The 27,835-nt window shown below is 36.6% G+C and overlaps 2 protein-coding genes across 5 annotated transcripts in view; one reads left to right on the plus strand and one right to left on the minus strand.

Annotated features, from left to right (window-relative positions):
• The window catches only part of LOC126814493 (mediator of RNA polymerase II transcription subunit 12-like protein), a 44,260-nt gene extending 32,860 nt beyond the window's left edge, over nucleotides 1–11,400 (plus strand). The window contains exons 33-42 of the mRNA XM_050539670.2: nucleotides 274–397; nucleotides 937–1,098; nucleotides 1,442–1,581; nucleotides 2,128–2,230; nucleotides 3,012–3,125; nucleotides 3,746–3,872; nucleotides 4,542–4,728; nucleotides 5,973–6,073; nucleotides 6,944–7,157; nucleotides 7,744–11,400. Coding sequence (XP_050395627.1) covers nucleotides 274–397; nucleotides 937–1,098; nucleotides 1,442–1,581; nucleotides 2,128–2,230; nucleotides 3,012–3,125; nucleotides 3,746–3,872; nucleotides 4,542–4,728; nucleotides 5,973–6,073; nucleotides 6,944–7,157; nucleotides 7,744–8,044 — 1,573 coding nt within the window. The 3' untranslated portion in view covers nucleotides 8,045–11,400. The remainder of the gene's footprint in view (nucleotides 1–273; nucleotides 398–936; nucleotides 1,099–1,441; nucleotides 1,582–2,127; nucleotides 2,231–3,011; nucleotides 3,126–3,745; nucleotides 3,873–4,541; nucleotides 4,729–5,972; nucleotides 6,074–6,943; nucleotides 7,158–7,743) is intronic.
• A 606-nt stretch (nucleotides 11,401–12,006) lies between these two features.
• The window catches only part of LOC126814654 (uncharacterized), a 44,450-nt gene continuing 28,621 nt past the window's right edge, over nucleotides 12,007–27,835 (minus strand). For all 4 annotated transcript variants that reach the window (XM_050539952.2, XM_050539962.2, XM_050539970.2 and 1 more), the window contains exons 2-4: nucleotides 21,910–22,653; nucleotides 14,811–14,978; nucleotides 12,007–14,361 (exon numbers count right to left, since the gene is read on the minus strand). In XM_050539952.2, the coding sequence (XP_050395909.1) occupies nucleotides 14,193–14,361; nucleotides 14,811–14,978; nucleotides 21,910–22,526 (954 nt within the window). In that variant the 5' untranslated portion in view covers nucleotides 22,527–22,653 and the 3' untranslated portion in view covers nucleotides 12,007–14,192. The remainder of the gene's footprint in view (nucleotides 14,362–14,810; nucleotides 14,979–21,909; nucleotides 22,654–27,835) is intronic.

The raw sequence follows: 27,835 nt of genomic DNA on the forward strand, positions 1-27,835 counted from the left end.
CACGGACAGCTGTCTAGTCGTTCGGATGGGACAAAAAAAAAACGAGGTCCCGTGTACACATTGGCATGCACGCAAAAGATCCCTTGACAGTTGGAATTCGATATAAGAGTAGGTCGTAGTGCCGCTGTCCGGGCAAAATTTCCCTCATAGCACACTGTATGGCATTTGCCCCTCTTCATTAGCCCAATTCGGAGCAGAACAGTAGGACGTTCAACCCCATTTCATTTCATTTGTATTTATTAAAATATAATGTTATTATAATTATTATTACAGTGAATTATTTACAACTGTACTGGATATGTTATCTGTTCTCATTCACGGAACTCTGCTGTCAGAGGAAGGAGAAAAAGGAGAAGAAAATAAAAAGGCATACACAAATCTGATAAAAAAATTAAAGGTAAGTTATACCACATTGATTTAAATCCAGAGACTATTTAATGGGGTTTTAAATAAACTCAAGAGCTGTGTTCTTGCCACATTTTGGTGATTTAACACATTTTTATTGTAATTACTAATGGGATAAGCACTAGGCGAAAGTCAATTTGTTTACTAATTTTAGTTTTATGGCTTATAACTCAACATTGGCTTTATCTATATGGATGTATAAGTTTGAACAAATTTTCTTTCAATCAAACTTAGAATTTGAAATATATTTGTAGTATAATGTTATAAATGAAATTAATGTTTCGATTCCCTGGTTGTACGTGACAAGGTGTAGGGTCACCTGTCCAACCTTGTTGGTTTTCTTTGAGTCTTTCAGTTTTCTCTCACAGCTAAAAGACCCCTACAAGCAATCAAATTATTGAAATAAAATTGAACTATATGTTAGTCTCGAAATGACCTATTTTGTATCCGTTTGACATCAAACCCCCTTTTCTTTCTCTGTCTATCTATTTAGTATCTGTAATAATAATGTATTATTTTTTATAATTACAGAAAGAGTTAGGAGATAAACAGTCTAATTGTATAGATAAATTACGGCGGTTATTACCTATACCAAAGAAGTCATACGAGGTTATAACTTGTGAAACGTATGGTACACTAGTCGATACAAAGGGTAATAAAATCGCTGGATTCGATTCAATCGGCAAAAAACAGGTTCTTATAATTTATTTTATTACCTCCGTCCTACTCATTTGGGCTACGAAGATGTTTAAATAAAGATGTCCAACCTCGTGGGTTTTTTTGCAGGGCCTCAGGTTTTCTCCCACTGCTAAAAACCTATATGCGCAAGTGAATTATTGAAATAAAAGTCAACCGTGTGTTAGTCCCAAAATGATCTAGTTTGTGTCTAGTGGACATTTAACTCTCTCTTTCTCTCTCTCTCTCTCTCTGGACAACCAGGTGTAGGACATGAAATAAAAGTATTTTAAAAACAAGGGAGGTAACTCTTTTACAACTCAATTTATTTTATTTGTATTGAAATATAAATTAATTTCAGGGTCTACAAGTAGCTCAGAAGATTAAGATAAGTCCGTGGGAAGTAATAGAAGGTTATAGAAATTCAGCATCTATTGCCTGGGCTAACTTCAGTGCTATTAAAACAGAGAAAAAAGCTCTCAGATATGAGGACCAGTTCAGGTACGTGTTGTGTTGTGTTGTATTTTAGATTATTATGTATTTTGTAATTGAACTGGAGCCATGGTGGCTAAGTGGGTAAGACACTGACTCGCTAGCCTTGAGGTCGCATGTTTGATCCCTGCATTGGCTGAGAAAGTTCATCAGGATTTTTCGGCGTGGTTTCCCCTTGTCAGTGATGCAGAACGGCGGGCCTGACAAGGACAGCTGTCTAGTCATTCGGATGAGATGAAAACCCAAGGTCCCTTGTATATATTGGCGTGTACATAAAAGATCCATTGGCAGTTGGAATTCGATGTAATAGTAGCCCATAGTGCCACTGCCCAGGTTATTTTACTCCTAGCACACTGTATGGCGTATGCCCATCTTCATTAGCCTAATCAGAGCTGAACAGTTCTAGGACGTTAAACCCCATTTCATTTCTAATTGAAGTATTTAATTGGCATTTAATGTACGCTAGATAATGATAATTATATCATCTGACTTATTTACTAGCCCTATTGAAAGTTGTTGAATAATAAAATTGAAAGTAGATGTTTTTATTTACAGGATATCTTTATATCACACCCATTCTTTACGACAATCAGACAGTTATTATCTAGAGGCACCACCATTACCACCAGAAGAACTAGAACCACCACCAGAAAAAATTGTAAGTCAAGATACATGTACAGTTACCTAATTAATTCAAGTTACACTACTTAAACATACATTATGCAAGAGCTAAATCTGCTAATTGCAGGTCTTTCTTTAGGCCTGAATTGTTATCTAAATTATTAATTAGAAATTAATTAACTTATCCAGATCATAATTAACTCTCAATGGCATCGATAGCCTGCGATATTTCCTGGATTATGATCCCATTTGCGACTCGACTACCATTCATAATTTAATCATGAAATGGATGATCGAGACTGTTTTTTATATTTTATCGTACAGACTTTAGTAATGATGATCGAGGCTAGGCTGAAATTTAAATCGCTGAATTCTCGGTTCATAGTGGATCAATTTAACTGAAATTTTCAGCAAATTGCCTTTACATTATCTAGTTTTTAACTATTATAGTGAGAACTGCCAACTCGTTATCAAATCTCCCATAATGTATCTTTAATTAATATATATTAATATACTAAATTGTTACTCGCATAAACATGTACTTGCCTAATTTATTTAAACTCATTGAAACGACATTTCAGTATCTCAATATTTCAATGAGTTTTGCCCCTTCGTGACGAAATCTTGTTAGAGAACTTTGTAGCTTGTAAATGTTAACCTATCTTTCTGAAATTTATATTGGTTGTCTCTCCCATTGAATTGAAGAACTGCCTGGCAACCTTTATTTACTGACATTCGTATGTACTGTTGAGAGAGGTATTTATTTTTGTATGAATTATGATAATTGTATTTGTATATATTTGTATATATTTGTACAGGAAGATAAACCTAAAGATACACTGGATATAAATAATAGTGATGGCGGTAAAAAAGCTAAACAAACTCGACGTAGACGTCAATCTAAAGCTGCTTCTACAGCTCCTTACATGCAGGTACGTTAACTTACTGCTAGCTCAATTCAACATATAATTGAAATAGGGGGTTGTGTCGCCGAATGGTTAACGTGTGTGTGTTGTATCATAAGGTCTGTCATTGAGTTAACTGGAGTGGTTTCGATTCCCCGGTTGTACGTGACAAGGAGTAGGGCCGCATGTTCAACCTTGTGGGTTTTCTCGGGATCCTCCAGTTTCCTCCCACTACTAAACACCCCTACGTGCAAGCAAATTATTGAAATTGAATCATATTTTAATCCAGGAATGACCTAGTTTGTGTTGAATGGACGTTAAACCCCATCTCTCTCTTTCTCTATAATTGAAATATTTTAGAGTAATGGTTAAAAAATAAACGACCCAATTGATTATTGATGTATAATGATTAATTTTTGAACAGTGGTCAGGAAATTGAATGCTTGTAAATTGGATACTCATTATCAAAATCAATCATTCAGCTTAAAACTGGACACAAGTACAAATTTAATGATTTTTGGTGATTTTGAATGATTTTTACAAATTTTTAAACAAAGATTTAATATTAAACGAATGTGGAAGAAATTAGTGCTAGATACACAAGATTAAACTATAAATACATGTGTTGTGGTTTTGTTATATTTCAGCCACCAGTACGTCCATATTATGGTCAGGAACAGAATATGTATCAACCACCTGGTCCTAATAGTTGGTATAATACACCCCAACCTCAACCACCTCAATATGGTTATACTCCACAACCAATGACACAAAGTAAGTACTAATATTTCACGGCTTGTACTTAGTTTCTTAAAGCCATCTTTATTATCTTATTGACAAATTAAAGGAGCTAAATCGCTTATAATTGGGACCTAGAAAAATGTCGCAAAGCATATAATAATGTTTTATGAATGTATATAAACTGATTTACATCCAATCGTTTCTGTATTTACTGTAATTTCTAATCAGTTATGTTCGGCAAAATATGCTAGAAGTCTCAATCAAATGGCAATCTTTATGGTCTGGTTATTCCAGTCAACACCAATAGTATTTATTGCGCATGCTCTCCAGATAAGAATATGGCGACGCCGTTTAATTTGGTGGAATATGTCTAGCCTCATTCTTCGAGTCCCTTGTTACAAATGGTGCTGAAACGCATTATGGTACACAATTCGTGTACCAATGGTAAAATGTTTATTTTGTCTTATATATTGGATATCATACGGCCATCTTTTCAGATGTGATGAAAAGCGTGTACACATTGGCGTGCATGTTAAAGATTTCTTGGCAGTTAAAATTCCATTTACGAGTAGGCCATAGTGCCACTGTCCAGGCAAAATTTTCCTCGTAGTCATAGCACACTGGATGACTCAGTCGGAGCAGAACAATAGACCTTAAATCTCATTTCATTTCATTTATTATGTCAATGTTTGAATATTTCAGCACCTAGACCAAGAATGGGCATGTATAATAATAGTAACTCATCAGCTAATCCAAAGATGATGTTAAACAATTTCTTACATAATCGTAAACCTCAGAATTCAAATCCTGGCTATATGGCACCGGGTGCTCAATCTCAGATGCCAAATATACAAATGATGCATAAACAACAACAACATCAAATGATCAGGTATGTTTCTCCATTAAATATCATTATGGGAGATAAGATAAAGAGCTGGCAGTTCTCGCTATAATAGTTAAAAACTAGATACTGTAAAGGGAATTTGCTGAAAATTTCAGTCAAATTGAACCACTATGATCCGAAATTTTCGGCCTAGCCTCGATCATCATTACTAAAGTCGGTAGGATATAAAACATAGTCTCGATTATCCATTTAATAATTAAATTATGAATGGAAGTTGATCAGCAAATCAGAACCTAATCCCTTAAACATCGCAGGCTATCGATGCCATCGAGAGTCTATTATGGTCTGGATAAGTTAATTAATGTCTAATTAATAATTTAGATAATATTTCAGGCCTAAAGAAAGACCAGCAATAGGCAGATTTAGCTCTTGCATGATGTATGGTTAAATATTATTGCACTGTTTTGCAGTCAACTCATTTCATTGAAGATTTTATTGTTCCCCTTCTTTTTAGAGAAGGTGGGTTGGGTGGTCGAATGGTTTAAAGCTTGCCCATTAAATCACAGGGTCTGAAATGACTTTTCATACACATCAAATTTCAAGGCACTACATTTATCTTTTCATGTTGTTTATTCATTAGGAGGTTGGATGGGCGAATGGATAGCGTGTGTGCACTGTATCATAAGATCTGTCATTGAGTCAACTGGCATGGTTTCGATTCCCCGGTTATACGTGACAAGGAGATGGGTCGCCTGTCCAACCTCGTGGGTTTTCTCTGGGGATCTGATTTCCTCCCACTGCTAAAGACCCCTACGCGCAAGCGAATTAATGAAATAAAATTAAACTGTGTGTTAGTCTCAAAATGACCTAGTTTGTGTCAAGTGGACTTTAAACTATATATCTCTCTCTTTCCCTTTTAGAGAAAGCTAGGGTCTGTTTAAATGGGTGACTCCGTCCTTCTATCTATTTGTCACACCATTTGGAACACAATGGCACTGCTTCTAATTAAGCGAAAGTGGTGGAAATTGATTTATGGTTTCATGACATCAAAACCTTGACAAAGTTAGATAATGGAGATATTCTGCTGATAAGTAATTTGAATGGAAATAATTAATGAGGGTCATTTGTTTATTTGGGGATTTCCCTTCTTCATTAGCCAAGTCGGAGCAGAAAAGTAGGACGTTAAACCCCATTTCAATTCATTTCATTTATTTGGGGATTTAGGCAGTTTCCCATCAGTTTACTTGTTTACGCTGCAAAGTCATATATTGTCATTGTTTTGTTTTTAGGAACCACATATTCCAGAAACAACAGAAGAATTCCGGAATGTATGGTAATCCCATGTCGTCGGGTCCAGCACCTCATGGTTCCATGCATCCAATGCAACAAGGTACGTAAAATATTGTTTCACATAACTGTCTTTGTCAGGTGTGGCGGTCTCGATTCTTTTTCTAGATCAAGTAAATCCTCTTTCAGCCACGGTGGCTCGGTGAGTAAAACACTCTGATGACAAGATAGTTTTCTGACATGCTTCCCTCCCTTGTCACTCGGGACCGTTGACAGTTGGAATTTGATACAAGGGTAGGCCAAGGCACAATTCTCCTCATAGCACACTGTATGGAGTATGTCAATCTTCATTAGCCCAGTCAGGTGCAGAACAGTAGGACGTTAAACCCCATTTCATTTATTTCTGCCACATCAAGTTTGAAATCACAAAGCAGATCATGAACCAGACATGGTTCATTTTGTTTTCTTACTTCTTCTAATTTCTGTGTCTCACAGTTTAAAACATTCTTGCAGCAATGGCCCGAGAAATCCCTCTCTAGCCATTGCTGTATTGTGACTGAAAACTTGAGTCTTTAAGGGAGTGTGTCCATTATCATCATCCAATCAATCAAATCTCTTCTGAGTAAAATATAGAGAATTTTCATGACTTAACCATATTTAATTTCCTGATCACTGTTCAAAAATTAAGTTAAAAAATTAATCATTATACATCAATAATAAATTGGGTTGTTTATTTTTTAACAGTGATCAAGAAATTAAACATTTGTAAATTGAACACTCATTATCAGAATTGAATGGTCAGCTTTAAACTGGACACAAGTACAAATTAGATGATTTTTGGCGATTTTAAACGATTTTTACGAATTTTTAAATGTGAAAGAAATTAGTGCAGGATTAAATGATACCTGGGCTACAGTGATACACAAGTGAATATTGGGTTTAATTTATAAAGAATTTATGTTTCGTGTTTCAGGTATGTCCAATAATTACCAGGGGTATAATTCCATGCAACAAATGCCAGGTAGAATCATGGAACCAATGAATAGCAGCATGATGTCACAAGGCTATAACCAATCATATCAAGGCAATCAGAGCTCGGCAATGATGGGTGGGATGCAGCAAGGAGCAAATTATATATCACCACAGTCAATGCCCCAGTCTCAACCAGCTTATAATCCTCAACAGAGGTAAGGGAACTTATAAATTACTCTCATTCTTGTTACTGATAAGTAAGGGGTTGGATGGCCGAATGGTTAGCACGTGCACACTGTATCATAAGGTCCGTCATTGAGTCAGCTGGAGTGGTTTCGATTCCCGGGTTGTACGTGTCAAGGAGAAGGGTCGCCTGTCCAACCTTGTGGGTTTTATCTGGGTCCTACGGTTTCCTCCCAATGCTAAAGACCCTTATTAAAATAAATTGAACTATGTGTTAGTCCCGAAGTGACCTAGTTTGTGTCGAGTGGACTTTAAGCCCCATTTATCTCTCTCTCTGTTACTGATAAGGTGTCGGATGTCCAAATGGTTTAGTGCTAGTATAATATTTGAAGCCAAAATAAAGACCTGCAATAGCCAGATTTACCTCTGAAATAATGATTCTTTAAAGGTTCTATTACATGTAGGCCAATGTTTACAAGGACCTGTTTCAACTCATTGAAATTCTATAAAGAGAAGGCAGCAACACCACTGTTCAGGCAAAATTAACCATAGGTTTCCCGCAAAATGACCAAAGTATAGTGTTTTCCTGTCTTAAAACATACATTTATAATATTTCAGGTTACAACCTTCTATGGCAGCAGCAGGTGGTATACCCAACCCAAATAACGTGGGTATGTCGGGATATAATCAGATGGGACCTGGAGCACCACCACACCAATCTTACAACATGCAAACAATGCCCCAACAACAAAGATTACAACAGATGCGGCATCAACGTTTAATTCAACAACAGCAACAGCAGCAGCAGCAGCAACAACAGCAACAACAAATTCCATCAGGATCTTTGGGTGTTCCACAGTTTAACCAGATGCATCATGTACCCCAGGGACCTCAGTATAATAATTATGGACAATATTAAATGAAACCAATTCTGATAGAATAGGCTTTGAATCAAATGCAGCAATAGACAATAATAAATAAAACCAATTCTGATCAGACTTCAGTCAGCATCAATGGGTGTTTCACAGTTTAATCAGATGCTTCGTGTACCCCAGGGACCTCAGTATAATATTTACGGACAATATTAAATGAAACCAATTCTGATCTGAATAGGCTTTGAATCAGATGCAACTAATACCAAACGGGACCTCAGTATAATAGTTATAGACAATATTAAATGAAACCAATTCCAATCAGAATTCTGTCCAATCTCATGGTGCAGTGTAAGCAAATAAGCTTTGAATCTGATGTAACATTTACCCAAGCTCCCCAGGGACCTCAATATAGTAATTACGGACAATATTAAATGAAACCAATTCCGGATCAGAATTCTGTCCAATCTCGGGGTGGAGTGTAAGCAAATAGGCCGTTGAATGTTGACATTTTATTCTTGACCCTAAACTCATTACCGTAGACTTCTTGTTTATCTAAACTTCAACTCACTGTACATAAGATATTTTTTCATCAGTAGATCGGAAAATATTGTGACTCAAAACATTTTTGTGAAGCCATTGAAAGAATATCTAGGCCACACAAAAAAAATATTCTGGTTATCATCAGACAATCTTTACGAAAATCTGATGAGGGAGGGAGGGAGGTTTTTATTGTTTTTGGGGTTTTTTTGTCTAAGGATCATTACTTGGTGAAATGACTTCTCATAAACATCAGATTTCAAGGCACTGCTGTCATATAGTAATGCCACCTTACATGGAAGAGTTCTCTCCCTTTTGTTCATTATTAGAGTCCACGGGAGTTATCTCCCATATGTGGAATCTTTTGTACTTAGAGAGGTTGAATAAACCATGGCCTATCTGAGTATCTCACTTGTGGTTTTTATATTCAATACATTTTAATCCATGGTGAACCAGAGAACTACATTTATCGCATCAGGTTGTTTATTTATGCCGGTTGTGTATTTGATAAAAGAGTCTGTGCATTCATTTAAATATTTATATAGATTTACTTCCTGTAACCAGTGGTAAAATATATACTGCTGAAATAAATGAGACTAGAATAATTTCTTCTTTTTTTTAAATAAAAAACATGTCATTCATCCTTTATGAAATCACTAAGATTATCTGAGAACTAGAATATTATTTTATACGGCCTACTAATATATGTGGTTTCAATTTCATTCTCCTATATGGGAATTAATTTTAAATAATTTATATAAAGAAAATCCCCCACTAAATTCTATTTATTGTATCATAAAGGGCATTATAATTTCCTTTAAATTCTCATAGTCTGTCTATGCATTCATATAACTTATCAATGAATATGTACAAGCCAGTATTTATTGAAATATCGCTTGTTTGGTTCCTTGTTTCACAGCCTGTGTGAGCACTTCGAAATAAATAAATGAATGAATTTGCATGTTGTGAGATTGGGATCTGAAAGAGTGATATGATTTTCCTCAGTTGAAATTTGAACCATTTGTATTGTAAGTAAAATCAGGGCCCTATTTCTCGAAATCTTAACCAAAGATAAAATCCAAATTTTAGTAGATACTTCAATGTTGATTGGCTAAACACTAAAATCAATCTAATATTATAAATCAAATTACTAAAATTTGGATTTTATCTTAGTTAAAATTTCATGAAACAGGCCCCAGAACATAGATTAAATTGTTGTACATAATGTCATATCATATCATTGTATATATAAACCATGTTATCTTATTAAGATGCAGTAGAAAATGTATTTATTAAAGATAAGCTATTAGAAATGGACTAATAGTGTAATTTGGTACAAACTGAAATTTGTCATATTTGTGTACTCGTCCAATGGACTAATTGTCTAGGTACAAGTACATGCTGAAATTTGAAATAATCAAAATACAAAAATTAAAGATACATTATGTAAGATTTAGATAAAGAGCTGATCATTCTTGCTATGATAGTTCAAAAAATGATAATGTAAAATTAAAATATTGAAAATTTCATTCAAATTGCTTCATTCTGAGCCACGTTATCACTGTTTGTAGTTTTGACAAGACGTGTGCGTTGTGGTAACCAGGGCACTGGTGTATTCAAGACTTGGCCTCGCTTTCCCATTTTTAAATTAAAGTTTTAAATGGCGAGTATCCGATGCCATCAAGAGTTGATTGTGGTCTTGTTTTATTAATAAATGTCTAATTAATAGTTTATATAACATTTCAAGCCTAAAGAAAGACCTGCAATAGACTGTTTTACCTCTTGCATAATGTATGTTTAAAGAAGCCTAAAAAGAAAAGTCGCAGTCCTCAACAACTTGTGACTTTTTATTTCTAAACAGTTAGATAAATATTGTCGGCTATCTCACAATGAAAATAATTGAATGCAACAAAAAATGGCTGGTGGTTGTAAATGATGAAAAATGAAACTGTGTACCTTGCAGGCAGCATTAGGGCAAAGGAGATGTTAATTTGCATGTGATTCTGTTGGTATTCAAATTATTTTTTTTAGATATTGCTTAAACTATTGTTTCAATATGTAAATTCAATCGTTAAATTCTCAGTTTAGAGTGGATCATTTGACTGAAATTTTCAGCAAATTCCCTTTACATTATCTAGTTTTTAACTATTATAGTGAGAACTGCCAGCTCTTTATCTTATCTCCCATAATGTATTTTCAAGTTCATCAACTATTTTAGGTAACCATAAGTTATGCATGCTCCTGTTATTCAATCATGTTCTCATTAAAAACATAATTTCACACAAAATGACCAAATTTGACTGCATGTCACCCCAGGTTGTCAGAGTGCTTTCACTACCTTAAACATCTAGTTGTTTGAATGGGACAAAAAGACAAGGTCCTGTCATGTGGCAACACATTAATCATCCCCTGATAGTTGAAAATGGAAAACAGAAATAATAGTACTGCTTGCCAGTCAAAATTTCCCTCATAGCACACTGTATGGTATAGGCTTGTCTTCATTCTCTTGTTTGGTGATGAACTTTCTGTAAAGCGAATTGGTGTCTTAGTCATTTGGATGGGACATGAGCATGCAAGTAAATGAAAACTTAACAGTAGGAATTTGATATAAAAGTAGGCTGTAATGCCGCTGTACTGGCAAAATTTCCCACATAGCACACCCAGAAAAGTAGGGCATTAACCCCATTTCATTTTAGGTAAAAGTAATCATTAAACAGGATTGTACCCCCCATTTCAAAATCCCCCCTCTGATTTATACAAGAAAGTATAGGTTCTATGTATTTTATAATGTAAAAAGGGTGTAGTTTGTCATCAGTGTCTCGGTTGTTTATAATTTTGTACATAATAAATGTATCAAAACATATTTTATATCGTCTGTTTTTATTGTATCACTATCCTTTTATTGATATATTGTCTTCTGGAGAACCGTATGCACATTAGATCGTAAGGTCTGTCATTAGGTTGCTGGGGTTGGATTGCCGAATGGTTGGCGCACGCATTATATCATAAAGTCTGTCATTGAGTCAAGTGGCCTGGTTTTGTTTCCCTGCTTGTACATGACAAGGAGTAGGGTGGCCTGTGCAACCTCGTGGGTTTTCTCCGGTTTCCTCCCACTGCTAAAGACCCCAACTCGCATTTAAATTATTGAATTAAAATTGAACCATATGTTAGTCCCGAAATGACCTAGTATGTGTCCAGTGTACATTAAACCTCATCTCTATCTCTATCTTTCTCTCTCTCTCCCTCTCCCTCTCCCTCCCTCCCTCTTCTGGAGAATTTTTTAGAGAATTTAATGGTCCAGTACATTGAAGTAATTGGCTATATTTCTGAATGTAAATTTTTGACTCCCATTGCAAGGGCTACAATATATAAGACATCTACTTCCTGAGATGGGCACTAATTATTAAGTAATTTTCTCAGGTTAAACCTTGTTGCAAAAAAAAAATTAAAGTAGAAAGTAACTCAAAAATTCTGTTTGCGATATATACATTTATTTACAGTTACATATATATATGAATAGATGTTTACATGAATATCATCTTTGTTTAAAATAAGACAAAACAGCATAAAAAGTATACAACATGCACTAAAATAATATTTGGGTTTGCATAGTAACAAGTGATAATAATGTCGAGACTTAAGGTCATTATAAAAAAAACCTACAGAATAATAACAAAAAAAATTTAAATCTATAATTTTTTTATTGCCACATTCTTAAACCTCTCAGTTGGTTTGGTGGTCGAATGGTTAGCACATGCGCGTTGTATCATTAGGTCTGTCATTGAGTCAACTGGTGTGATATATGGAGTAGGGTCGCCTGTCCAACCCCATAGGTTTTCTCCGGGTCCTCTGGCTTCCTCCCACTGCTAAAGACCCCTACGCACAAGCAAAATATTGAAATAAAATTTAACCATGTGTTAGTCCCAAAATGACCTGGTTTGTATCGAGGGGACGTTAAGCCCCATTTGCCTCTCTCTCTAAGGCCATTATAACAAAAAAACTTTACAGGATAACAAAAAAAATTAAATCTATAATTTTACATTGCAGTATTCTTAAACCTCCCTAACAGGTGATAACCGTAAACTAAAATGTTACAAAAACAAAAACAAAATCTAGAAATCATTCATTGCAGCATTCTAAAACAACACCATTAGATCGATTTCAAGATCATGCAGTTCACTATTTTAGAAAGAAAAACAATGATTTGTATGTTTTGTCTGCACTCCGGTGTAAATATTAGTCTAAGCTCTTGGGAACTTAAAATAGACTGAATTAAATAGACTGATGATACTTAACTAAAAATAGAAAACCACAAGTGACATGCTGACATATAGGACTGGAACCATCCACAAAATTATATATTGAAATCTGATTTTAAATTTAAAAAATACTGATAGCTATTGAACTTTTAAATTATATATTGAAATCTGATTTTAAATTAAAAACTACCCATGCTATTGAACTTTTAAAGGTTATAAGATACTGGATATTGTTATTGTCTGCGATATCACCCGAGGTCGAAGTGGAAGTTAAATGAAGAAGAAGTGGGTTTTATGGACAAAAAAACGGATATTAGATATGGTAAATGTGTCCTATGACTATTATTAAGACAACTGCATGATTTTTATTTCAAAGATAAAATTGCATGAATTTTATTTTAAAGAAAAAATTGCATGGATTTTACTTAAATTTTATAATGAAAATTAAAGATCAATAAAAAACAAAGAGTTATAAGACACTGAATAATGGGGGTTATTTTTGAACCAAAAAATGATTTAAATATGATAAAACCCAATAAAAAATACTTCCCCAGTGAGACACATATTCTAAAATTTTAATGTTGAATCATTTGGTAAAATAGTGAGTAAGATATAATCATGTATTAAAAAGCACTTAGTAATTCCCTTCACAACATTTGAAATGTACAACCAAAGAAAGTGTATAAAATAAATAAAATTACAAATATAAAACCCTTCAAAATATTTTAAACAAATATGACTTTATACATGGCAAGAACTTATATAGCTGGAAAACAAAGAATCAAATATGGTACACTTGGACTGCCAAAAAAGCACTTGTATCATTATAGATGTACTTAACTTGGTTTTACTTTTGTCAGTATTATATAAGAACTGTTTTGATTTTAATAAAATGAAATCTGTTTTGTTTTCTTCTTAAGAAGGTGATCAATGTATACTTGCAATGTTAGAGATCATTGGAGTTGATACTTCAGAGTGGATGCTTACTGGATTGGATCAGATTTTTATTACCATAACATGGACAAAATATTTTAAATTGGAAATAACTAATAATTGATTGGGTGTGCACATATATTCAAATCATAGAGCTATGTATCTTAGCACTAAATCCGTTGATTATATAAGGCCAATCCTATATAATGTTGTTTTTTTTTTTTAATGAAATAATTTTTTGGGGAAACAACCTCGGTTGCCATATCATGACAATTAAATGCATTGATGATTATTTTGATTGTTGCCCACTGACATATACACAAGAAATAATTCATTCAGCTTTGGGTCTTTCTATACACAATTAAGAGATTACTCCATGAGCCTTCTTAAATTTAATAATTCTTGGTCAGTTTCGTTAATTCGTTGGTTATGAAACTAATCAAGAAATCGGGATACGATTAATTCACCAATCTTCTGACTTGTTCAACATTCGACTGTGGTTTTTGTTGTTGTGGACACCGTTAGTGATGGGTTTACCTCCTCCCATGATGGCCGCCATCTCGGAATCGTTGTTCCGTTGATAGTACTGCATTGCTTCCGGCCTTGTTCTTGCAGGAGACGTTCTTGGTCGACTACAAGAGAAAGAAATTATACAATTAACCAGAAAGAACAACCATTCGACAAACTATACGGTGTGATTTAAAGGCTGGATTATTAATACGACAGCGACGTTATTTGGGTGCCATATGTTATTGACTAAGAAAGTAAAACAATTCGTATGACAGTCTTTTGGAAATATACAGAGCAATGATGAACCCGTATGAGATTATCAATCAAAATATAATTTTTTTTCTAGATTTATTGTTTAATACCAAACAAACACTTATCAATACTAAATTATGTACTACAAGTACAATATCGGAGGTTCGTCCTACTTTTTTAAAGAAAATGTGCATTTAGCCATGTACCACATTTCTTGTCATAGGTAGCTGGTGGAATAAAGCAGGGGCATTGCAAATGCCAAATGACATGATTAATTAAAGCATAAAAAAACACTTGCTAAAATAATAAAATAACTTACGGCACTTCTGATTCTGTCATATGTTTTAGTATCTTTGTTTTGGGGCTCAGATGATCTGGAGACTTGGCGCCCTTCATGATGTCAGTCATATCTGATTTAGAGTATTTGGAAATTATTTGTTCAGCTTCTGGTCGAATTCGTTGATGTGGCGGCAATTCATCCCATCCCCTGAAATATTGTAAAGCGAGACATTAGAATTGTGCATATTGCTTAAGATGGGCAAGATGTAATAAGAAACTAATCAGCTTTAAGTCTTCAAAATTATACCTGGGGATTAAGGTAGACCTTATCTTCATAATTCGGCGTTTTAGAAAGACTGTGACATAATGCATACTTAATTAAATAGTAAATATGAGAAAATCTTTGGGAGGTTTTGATGGTTTGTTTTTGGTAGCAAATCCTGGAAAAAGTATACCTTTAATGTAGGGTCAAACGTTTACCAAAAGGTATCATTTGCAGTAACAGGCGTTCGAGTTTTATGTGAATAGATGGTTACTTTCGATCAAAGAAAAGTTCAGTTGTGCACAGTCATATCAAATTACAAACCTTCTGAACTCTTTGTTTTAGTGTGGGTTATACCGAAATAACTGTATTGTTTGACTGCGGGCTGGGGGCTTTAGTAAAAGATGCAACGTGAAGGCGGGAGTATGTACCTTATGAGAAAAGGAAAATGCTGTTGTTTTGATAGAGAGAGAGAGAGCTAGAGAGGGGGTTTAACGTCCACTCGACACAAACTAGGTCATCTCGGGACTAACATATGGTTCAATTTTATTTCAATAATTCGCTTGCGCGTAGGGGTCTTTACCGGAGGACCCGGAGAAAACCCACGAGGTTGGACAGGCGACCCTACTCCTTATCACGTTCAACCGGGGAATCGAAACCACGCCACTTAACTCAATGACAGACCTTATTATACAGCTACACGTGCTAACCATTCGCCCCCCCCCCTTGTTGTTTTGTGCATGTTGGTTAACAAGAGGCTTTTATTATTCGTTACAGTAAACTGGTATCGCCTTAAACCATTATCTTAGTCAATATTACCACTATATATCTAAGATGTCTAGCAAAGATAGTTAATCTGACTAATATACTGCATATATAGTATGAGATAGTGAAAGGAAACGGCTTATTTACATGTAATAAACACTTTGTATCAGATAGTGAAATGAAACGGGTTATAATAAACAGAGGTGATTTCACCTGACATAAATACTTCATTTCTTATCATACAGCCATGTATAAATCTACCTGAAAGGTATTAATAGAATCTAGTGGGCTAATCCCTAACTCTTGCTGTAGCCTATTCTTTCTTGGTATTATTGTTTGGAAAAATTTCGTTAACTTTATTTGATTTTCTAAAAGCCTGACAATTCTGTGTTTAAACACTGGGCTGGTGGCCTTTAGCTCCGAGACCACCTTCAATAGGTAAGACAGACTAACTGCAGAGGGTTAAATAGGCGGTAACTAGTGATAATAGGGGCTAACTGGTTATCGGTTCAATATGCAGTAGCTGGTGATAATAGGGGCTAACTGGTTAGGGCTAAACATTATAGTTGAAAAGACGAATATTTTCTTATGTAGTACCCATTAACCTGCCTAAGTCAATGGTTTTCTCCAGATACTGCGGTTTCTTACAAACCTACGCTATGACTACATGTAAAAATTTAACTTGATGAAAACAGAAGCACAAGTAAAATAATTGTTAAAAACACTGATATGATTCTGGGTGTTAAACTTTCGCTTCTTATCGCGGTAACCACAGGATTCCCTGGCAACCTAATTATCTGTAAACTTGATATATTTTTCATTGCTTATCTGAATTTCAACTCAACGGTAACATCTTTCCCCCGTTTATCTCTTCTGATGAATATAACTAAACTATTGATAAACGGATTATAGAAATGAAAACAGATGCAAGTTTATATAAGATTCCACCGAACTGAAATGAAATGAAATGGGGTTAAACATCCTACTTTTCTGCTCCGACTGGGATACAGTGTGCTATGAGGGAACTTTTGCCTGGGCAGCGTCACTATGGCATTTTACGTGTACGCACGGGACCTCGGTTTTTTGTGCCATCCGAACGACTAGACAACTGTCCTTGTCAGGCCCTTCTTCCTGCACCACTGACAAGAGTAAAACCACGTCGGAAAATCGCTATGCCACCGAACTAAGGGGGCATGGTAGACGCACGGTTAACGAACTGGACTAGAAGGTTTTGGTTTCGAATCCTGATGTGGAGAAGAACCGGGACTGACAATGAGAGCCTGTCTAGTCCTTCGGGGTGTACGTAAAAGAACCCTTGACAGTTGAAACTGGGCGAATCCCATCCTATCGTATTTCATATCCTTTGTCACATTTCATACCACCAGAAAAGCCAGCTTTCTCGGCATAACAAAACGGCCAATCGAATGACGCTGATGTATTATGAAAAGTTAGATTTTATCAGAATGGACGCAAATCAAAGCCGATATAATTCTATAAACATTTGCCACATATATACATACTTTTTAATTACGATCTTTAATTCCAGGTGAAATTGGATAGACGAGCAAAACATTTATTTAGCACTCGAGAGAAAGTCATTGAAAAGTTCAAAGACTAAGAAAATAAGCCATTATTTCTTTTAAAGGTAGGGAGTGTTTAGTATTACTAAATAAATGATTTACTCGGATGTTAATGTTTAAGGGTATACTAGTCATTACACTAGTCATACTCATTAGTCTGTCAACAATTAGAACATTCACATTAAACGTCATCATTAGTTAATGGTGGATAAATAGTCAGCCATTTTGACATTTACGAGAGTTCTTGTTAATGTTTATGTTAGTCATGTTTATTTTACAGGGCTAGCTATTGCTTGTTGGATTGTCCAGAAAAAAAACCACATAAGTACAATAGTACTATTTGGAACAGGGCCCCGTTTCTCGAAATCTTAACAAAAGATAAAATCCAGATTTTAGTAGATACTTCAATTTTGATTAGCTAAGCACTAAAATCAATCTAATATTATCCAATCAGATTACTAAAATTTGTATTTTATCTTTGTTAAAATTTCGTGAAACAGGCTCCAGGAACAGAACATGACCTCATCGAAGCCATCATGGAATTGCGACGTTATAACAAAACTCGAAGTCCGTCGATCGATACACATGCATTGCATGCCAAGATTCATGTTGATCGTTCTTGTGCCTCTTTCGAAGAAAGAAAAAAAAAGAGAGAGAGAGAGAGAGAGAGAGAGAGAGAGAGAGAGAGTTCAACGTCCACTCGACACAAACTTAGTCATTTCGGGACCAACACGTGGTTCCATTTTATTTCAATAATTCGTTTGCAGTGAGGGAAAACCCACGAGGTTGGGCAGGCGACCCTACTCATTGTCACGTACGAGCGGGGAATCGAAACCACGCCATTTGACTCAATGATGGACCTTCTAATTCAAAGCGTTCGGCCACCGAAGCCCCCCACAGCGCATGGGGGAGCTAGCTTCTAGTCGAAAAACGTTTCACGTGGTTCAGAATTTACGTCGGCGCATCATAGTATGAAGAAAAACAGAACATTGCACATTGAATAAAATATGAATTATTAACACACTTAATGGTCGTGTGGTTTGAAATTTACAATTTTAACCAAGGGCCAGTGGACCAGTTTTAAAGATTCGGGACCTTAAGATAGTATAATATACATTTTTTTTTCTTAGTCCAATAAACGGCAAATGTTGTATTCTCAAAGAGAGTAAAATACAAAAAATTCAAGCAACATCCGTGAAAAGTAACACCCATTTCTTAGTTTTCATGTGTTTTCTACAATTAAAATACGCAAATGCGATTATCACACTTTGCGTTAACGGTAACTCGTCAATTTTTTCGAAGTAGTGTGATACCCAGAAGTTGGACCGCGTGAAAAACACGTACAACCCGATCTGTTAGCGTTAGATTAAAATAACCTGATGTTGACTTGATGCATATAAAAAGCTTCCAATATGCTGCGTTGCAAATCTGGTCACCTAGACTTCAAAGAATCTATAAAGGTAACGTCTTTGATGGCATAATGAATGATGTTGACTGTACTTACATAACATTTAACACTGGTAAACTGCAGCATTCTTAAGTATGTAGACTTAATCCAAGGGTAAATAGTCAGTCTAGGTTTTAAAGTGTAACTTTCAAAGATATCGATGTAGAACTATATGTTTGACAAAACGTCGTTCATGGACCAAATAGCCTTAGATGACAAAATTTCAAGAACATTACTGGATGGCAACGAGTAATTTGGTAAAAGAACCAAATCTAATTAAAAGTTATTCTGATTTCAAGAACATTACTGGATGGCATCGAGTAATTTGGTAAACAAACAAAATCGAATAAAAAGTTATTCTATTCTTGCGAATATACAAAATACGGATATAAAGCTTAACATTTTTTTTTTAAAAAAACGTTCGATATTCATTCAATTAGAAATTTCTACAGAAAAACATTATTCCATTATTAGTTTGTTATAGGGCCTTTGTATATTTACAAGATCGGCGACAACTTCCAAATAATGCGCGAAAATCTTTCCCGGTTCAATGCTATAAATATTTACAAGTTTGAAAAACATAACGAGATTTAATTATTTTTTCTCTGCTTTTGTTGGGGGTGGGGTGGGATGGGGGTCTGCGCAAAGAGTAAACTCCCTTTAATTTCTAAACAAGTGGGGAGTTGAACTGATCAATTATGGTTTTAACAACTACATATCATGGGTTAATAACCGAACGAACCAACAAACTCAACTTAATCAAAATATATGAGCGCCAGACGTGTTGGAATTACTTCAGTAGCCAAAAGTGGAAATTCCTACGTCCGGGGTCATAACAATTAACCCACTCGTGTCATTTATTAACGGTAAATAAGCATGTAGAAAGTTATTTGGTGAAATGGAGATATAAAGGGTTAAGTGAACAAGATATAATAGCGTGATAATGGTAAAAGAGTTGACGGGTTAGAGATTAAAGCTGTCGTTTAGATAGTATTTAATACAGAACATGCCAGGTTTCACATATGGAACCTATCAAACCTTTCTACAGAATGTTCCCATCTAACAAAATGCAGGGGGTTTTGGCGTCTTGTCCATGTAGGGGTTTTAGCGGCTTGTCCATGCAGGGTTTTAGCGCCTCGTCCATGTAGGTATAGTAAGGATAGTTTTTAGATTAAGATATTAAAAGGGTTAAAGGTCTAAACTTGTCTCCACCAATTGACTGGACTGGGCTGATAATAGATTAGAATGCGCAATGCAGTCTGTTATGAGAGTGATTTGCCCGGATTGCGTCGCTAAGCGTATTCTCATTTGAATTATAAAATGCCAGGCGATCTTTAACGTGATTCCAATGGTGCACCTGAGAACTCGGAGGTTTATCCCACCCGAATTAGTAGACGCACGATTGACAAGGAGAAACCAGGCTGAAAATTCCCGAAGACGCCGGGATCGAGTACTCCTACTTAGTTGGCCAACCGAATACCCAGCGCGCCATCATGACCCCAGAGAGAGAGAGAGAGAGAAATGGGGTTTAACGTCCAATCGACACAAACTAGGTCATTTCGGGACTAACATATGGTTTAATTTTATTTCAATAATTCGCTTACGCGTACGGGTCTTTAGCAGTGGGAGGAAACCGGAGTACCCGGAGAAAACCCACGATGTTGGACAGGCGACCCTAATCCTTGTCACGTACAACCGTGGATTTCGCTAGCCAGGCGGTCGGGTGTTCGATCCCTGTATTGGCCAAGAAAGTTCATCCAGATTTTCCGGCGTGGTTACCCCTTGTCAGTGATGCAGGACGGAGGGCCTGACAAGGACAGCTGTCTAGTCGTTCCGATGGGACGAAAAACCGAGGTCTCGTGTTCACATTGGCGTGCACGTAAAAGATCCCTTGACAGTTGGTATTCGATAAAAGAGTAGGTAGTAGTGCCACTGTCCGGGCAAAATTTCCCTCATAGCACACTGCATGCCCGTCTTCATTAGCCCATTAGAGCAGAACAGTAGGACGCTAAACCCCATTTCATTTCATTTCTATATTCTAAAGATCGCCTAATATAAAATATTGTCCTAACTAAAATGGGAAAGTTGAAACTAATACAGAAGCTAATTTTCATCCTGGGTCAGTATTCGGTTACAGTTATGTTTAAGATATCTCAGGGATAACAGTGGAAATTTGCAAACCCAGCATGGAACCCACACGGCAGCCTTAATCTTGAACATTCCTCGGCTTCTATCAAATTACTGTCTGACCTCTCAACTTGAACTCCTGAATACGTTTACCACCTGTCCAGTGTAGTCCGGCCAGTCTACGTCAATTTACCTGTTTAGCGTAAAACACCCCTGACCATTGGCTACTACTAGGTGGTATTTCTGATAAACCACGTCTTGGTTATTGTCCAACTAGCGGGGTTTCGATTCTCGGTTGTACGTGACAAGGAGTAGGGTCGTCTGTCCAACCTCGTGGGTTTTCTCCGGGTCCCCGCTATTTAATTTAAGATCTACTTTTGCCTTAAAATTTATGACATTATTTATATTTTATTGAAAGATTTGTTTCTTGTTTTTCATGAAACACAAATGAAAAACAAGACGCCATCTTTTAACCCTTCCTTGCGCTCACCAAGCATTGATAATAATCAGCTATATCTGTCGTATTACTGTTTAATCCAGACTAAAAGCCACTCCAACAACACGGCTAAATCTATTTGTTAAGGCCAGCTCAATAAGGTTAGGACACGTGATTGTTGGCGAAATTGTAGGTTAGGTTAAGGGTAAGCTTCGGAGCTAGGTCCAGGGTTAGGATTAGGGTTGGGATTAGCGCTAGCCCTGTTTACATCTCGTGACCTACGACGAAAAATTGAACTGACCTTATCATTTAGCACTAACCATTCCAACAGTTCCATAACAATCTCCTTCAGTACTTCCGGCCTGAAGCCAATCAAATGTCGATATCTATAGCCTGACTAGACGGTATAGCGAACCGAGGGATATGCCAACCTATTAATACGTTTGCTTGTCGATGTTTTAGACAGAATACAATGAATTACTTCTCAAAACTCATCAATATTAATACATATAATATACTTACATTCCGTCTGATTCCTGGTGTAATGTTCTTTGTTTACCATCACGTGGTGACCTTTTACCTCCTTCCATCTTCATGATTGGTCCCATATCCTTTCCCTTGTGTTTATTCGCTACTTCTTCACCACCATAACTCACTTTCTGGTTTGGAGGGGGAGACAGGGGGTGATTGCCATAATTGTTCAAAACGTCATTGACTTGTCCGTGGTTCCGCTCCGCATTTTCCGAAGCGTCCTGGCCTTTGACTTTTGGATTCGGTCGATCTGAGATTCCAAGATTTCCGTAACTATCGATGAGGTTTTTCATACCTTTTCCTTTATTCATGTCGGCGATTTCTGCCCCAGCGCCCGTCACTCCCCTGGGATGTAACTCTCTTTCGACAGGTCGATCCGGATAACCCTCCATGAATTCATTCATACACCCTTTGTTAACTTCAGCGATTTTCTTCGCTTCATCAGTCCTTAACCGATCGCCAGGTCTCGGAGAATTATAGTCACTGATATTTTGATCGTAGTCGAACCATTTTTCCATGCCCCCGCGATTTTTCATGGCATTTTCCTGTGCCTCGGGTTTTATTCTAGGGTGGGGTTTAGATCGGGGTGTGTATGGGGTTCCGTTCATCGTGAAGCCGTTAACGTTCTCTGTTACAAGGGCTACTCTATAACTTAATTACGGACTAGTAATGGCTTCTTTCAACACATTCAGATTCTGTTTTATACTTGACACAAATCTTTCGTTATTCCACAATCTGAAAAAATAAGAGAATACAATTAATCAATTGGCAACTTCTGGGTTTTTTAATTGTTTCTCAAATATATTTCCTTAATTCTGCGTTCCTTCCGAAATCAAAATTCAGCATGCGATATTAAATAATATATCTATTGACCCTCATATTGTAATTGGGTACTTGGCCGAATTTATCTAGGCCAAACTCATTAGTAGGTCGCCAAATTTATCCTACCATTTGAAGATCACTATTGGCTTGAACTCATTTTACAGGGGCCCCATACCCCGGTCCCTATCCTTATTTATTGCATATGGGCTCCCATACTCCGGCCCTGTACTTATTGTACAGGGACCCTATCCTTATTGCACAGGGGCCCCCATACACCGGGCCCTGTACACAGGGACCCCATACTCCGGTCCCTATCCTTATTACACAGGGGCGCCCATACTCCGGGCCCTGCCATTACCGTACAGGGACCCTATACTCCGATCCCTATACTTATTGTACAGGCTGTTATGGTTTTGAAGATATTTTATAATGAAATACCCGGCGTACACCTGAAACAAGGTTTACGCTGGTACGCTGGGCGACAAATCAGTTCAGTGGACCCCACATGCCCATGGGTGCTAGGCGAGTGGCACAATATGCCTATTGGTAAATCCAACCCCGATTGGGTAACCAATTGAATTTTGAATGTGGCCCAGCAAGTAAGCTGAAAATGTCGTGCAGACAATAATAACATGAATACATGAACATGTACATATGCTGTACATATCTAAGGATTCCCCAAGATGAAAAGACCCAAATCGTCTTGAAAAGGAAGTTTCATATTACTAAAGTTAATAATAGAATCCACATGAACGTCTTTATATTCATATCCACCACTTGTATTTGACAGGTTTTTGTTTCATTTCCTACAGGGCAATCACAAAAAACAACACATAATAGTTATGTAATTTTAACCGAGAGAGTTCGTGTAAACTATTGTTGCCATTGTATGAATAAGAAAACTAAATAGGTATTTATCCATTTCACACTATACTGGTAAAGGTCAAATTTGCTACACGACCCTTCCAATTTAAAGGCCCATGTATTAAGCTGGATATGATGAAAAGTTTATCTATTGTTTAGTTAGAATAAAGGGGGGGGGGGTGCTAATAGACTGATCTTAAGTTGTTTAAAATAATATCCGTTGATCGGGTTTTATCTTTCAGGGTCGGGCTTTGTCTTTTTATACTATCGCGGTGTCTTTTTATAAATAAAACGAACCGAAGTTTCAATAATATACGTTAAGACTGTGTCCAGGGTGCTATTAATTCCACATTCCACTACAGTCACAATTTTGAAAGAAATGATTTTTTTTTTTTTTTTTTAACATCGAGTTAACAGCAAGCATTGGGTTTTGTTGAAAGTTTTAGCAAATGTCGAGTTGGTCTTTAATGGCAGTTGTTATGAAAGAGGAGTAGACCTTTAATAAAAGTTGTAGTCATGGTGAATGGGTCCTTTAATAATGCTTGCAGTCATGGTGGCGTGGACCTTTAATGAAAGTTGCCGTCAGGGTAGAGTGGTCATTTAATAAAGGCTGCAGTCAGGGCAGGGTGGTTCTTTAATAGGGGTTGTAGCCATGGTGGTGTGAACCTTTAATGAGAGTTGTAGTGTGTGTGTTAGTTGTATTTTACGTCCGCTTTCACCGAGGTGATATCACAGTTGTAGTCATGGTGTGGACCTTTAATGCAGGTTGCAGGTCCTTTAATAGGGGTTGTAGCCATGGTGGTGTGGACCTTTAATGGGAGTTGTAGTGTGTGTGTTAGTTGTATTTTACGTCCGCTTCCACCGAGGTGATATCGCAGTTGTAGTCATGGTGTGGACCTTTAATGTAGGCTATAGTAATGGTGACGTGGGCCTTTAATAAAGGCGGTAATCAGAGTGTGAACATCTAATGAAGGGTGTAGTCAGGATAAGAACCTCAACTGAAGGATGTAGTCATGGTGGACCTTTAACAATTTGGTCAGTTAAAGATGTGAATTAGGTTAGAGTATCGTTAAAATACCGTTAATTATATTAATGGTAACAGGTAGACAGAAGATCAAATACAATCTTTCCTCTATGTTGAAACAAATAGTCCCGTTATCTCTCAAATACTGACAGCTTAATAAATTATATCTTAGTCATTGCTTCATTGTTTTTCTTGTGTATTTTTGGCTTCACGCGATTGATATATATATATATGTTCACTTGTGATACAATAATATTGAAATTTGTCTTGCAAAGTGTTTAGTATTTATTGAATTCTGTTTATCAAAGTTTATTTGCATTAGGCTTTTGTTTAATTCTGAAGGCGTGGCTCGGTGGGTATGGTGCATGTTCACTAACCAGGAGACATTGGGTTCCTCGATATTTCCTTGGTTGGTTTACCCAAAAGAAGCTTATATACAGGGTCGGTTGTTGGCACGTATGGCCAATTTCCCCAAAATTGGGCCCTGCACTAGAAAGGGGCCCCGCAGCTAACCAAGTTAAGGAATTTCCAGGTAATCTAGCAGGTGATGTATTCATCAATTACTAATTGTGACGTAAAGCCTATATGAATGAATATAGGCCCAGTTACAGTTATTCATATCCTGTAACTTCGGGCCTCCCAAATAGGGCCCCGCATTTTCTACAATCGACCCTGCTTATATGGTACGAAAATCCGCCTTGGCAGTTGGAATTCGATATAAGAGTAGGCCGTAGCGCCGCTGAACGGGCACAATTTCCCTCATAGCACACTGTATGACGTATGCCCGTCTTCATTAGCCCAGTTTAGGAGCAGAACAGTAGGATCTTAAACCCCATTTCATCTTTTCATCAACGAAAATCCGAGTACCACCGGTTTACTCCAGTTTATGCACGTAAAAGAACCCTTAACAGTTGGTATTTGATAAAGTGTGGGCGATATATTACAGGTATATGCTCGTCTTCGATAGCCCGGTTGGTGCAGAAAATAAAGACATTAACCCACATTTCATTTACTTGTGTTCCCCCGTAATAAGAGAGAGAGAGAGAGAGAGAGAGAGAGAGAGAGAGATGGACCTTAATGTCCACTCGACACAAACTAGGTCATTTCGGGACTAAGACATGGTTCAATTTTATTTCAATAATTCGCTTGCGCGTAGGGGTCTTTAGCAGTGGGAGGAAAACGGAGGACTCGGGGAAAACCCACGAGGTTGGACAGGCGATCCTACCCCTTGTCATGTACAACCGGGGATTCGAAACACGCCAGTTGACTCAATGTCAGACCTTATGATACAGCGCGCACGCGCAAACCACTCGGCCATCCAACCACCCACCTAATAATAATTTATCTTGAAATTTGTTCTAATCCGTTATCAACATTTGTTTACATTTAGCCTTTGCATGTCTCAGGGCAAATTCAAAATCAACGTTTCTATGTCATGACCCAGTCGGTAAAAAATGTAATCAAAGGGAGAGATAAATCGTAGGTTTGGACAATTTGATTACAGTCCAACTTTCACTCGATCTATCTTCCATGGTTGTATATAATACCTCTTTTATTTTCATCTCTAATTATAACCACAGGGGTTTCTTGATATCAAACTTAATGATAGCATCGTACAACCTAATCTAAATGTTTCATATGGATATTAGTAAACAATACCTAGTTGTTATTCTTCACTCAAGTGAATAAGTTATGAACTATAAATATCCACCCAATTAACCTACATTGACTCCAATTTGTCTAGCGATTGTAGTAAATATCGTTTTTTTTCCCCAAAAAATAAATGATCTTTCGGCGTGCTTTCACCACCATTGGGTACGATCAAACAATGATTACATAGTTTAAAAATTCGACGGGCAAATTTGAAGTAGTATTGTAATTTTCAACACGAAAATATATACTATAAATAATTTAACATATTTTAAATAAATCTAGTATTGATAAGCTGGTGTGTCTTTAATTTATCGGGGGTGGGGTGGATGGCCGAATGGTTAGCGCGTGTGCGTTGTATCATAAGGTCTGTCATTGACCTTATTTGATTCTCCGGTTGCGTGTGACAAGGAGTAGGGTCGTCCGTCCAAACTCGTGGGTTCTTTCCGGGTCCTCCGGTTTCCTCCCACTGCTGAAGACACCTACATGTACGCGCAAACGAATTATTGAAATAAAAAATTGAACCATATGTTAGTCCCGAAATGACCTACTTTGTATCGAGTGAACGTTAAACCCCATTTTTCTCTCTCGCTCTCTTTAATTTATAACACAACCTCATTTGAACAAGCCTGGTTGAACTCTGTGCTCAAATCGAACAAAACAAAACAACTTTTTCTTTTTTTAAATACGAACACCGAATAGGCTACTAAGGATATGGTAGTGCCACTTTCATTTAAAGGAAATAAGCCAGATAAAGTTCAAAACCTTATATTAATATTTTCACACAAATGAGCCGTATCGGTCTAATGATTTTGTACTATATTAGAGAATAACTGGTAGAGAATAGACGAGGAAACATTTAAAACACTGAATATGAGTAATATACTGTAGTCTCGTGGGCCTGGTTAGATCTAATTGATAAGGCCAACTTCAAGTTTGGTCAAAGGTTGCGAGATGTAAACAGGGCTAACGCTAATCCCAACCCTAACCCTGGACCTAGCTCTAATGCTTACCCTAACCCTAACCTACAATCTAGCCAACAATCTTGTGTGCTAACCTTATTTACATCTCAGCGATCTTGACGAAAATTGAGCTGGCCTTAACAAATAGATTTAGCCGTACCCTCATCTCAACTAATATTTACTGTTATCAGTTTGTTGGTGCCCTTAATACAGAGTATTTCCTGATTTTAAGAAACGCACAATTTTGACACGTCTCTTTATTATTTCTACTACATTTTACAGAAGCTAAACTCTTTGAATTTATATAAATATGAAGTATTGAGGATTGGTTTTACGTGACGTGTAATTTAGATAAGGGGTGGAATCAGTTTTCAAAGAGACATTTTTAGCCGTGTCGACTGTTGAACACAAAATGGGTAATACCATAAAACTGGCATGTCTTCATTCGCCCAGTCGGAGCAGACCAGTAGTACGTTAAACCCCATTTCATTTCATTTCATAAAACTGACTTGATCATAGATCAACTTCAACGAAGACAGATCACCATCCCACAAAATAGGTAAAACCTATAAAATCTAATGAAATCAACAATTTT

The sequence above is a fragment of the Patella vulgata genome, chromosome 1 (genome assembly GCF_932274485.2).
Source record: "Patella vulgata chromosome 1, xgPatVulg1.2, whole genome shotgun sequence".
NCBI classification, from domain to species: domain Eukaryota; kingdom Metazoa; phylum Mollusca; class Gastropoda; family Patellidae; genus Patella; species Patella vulgata.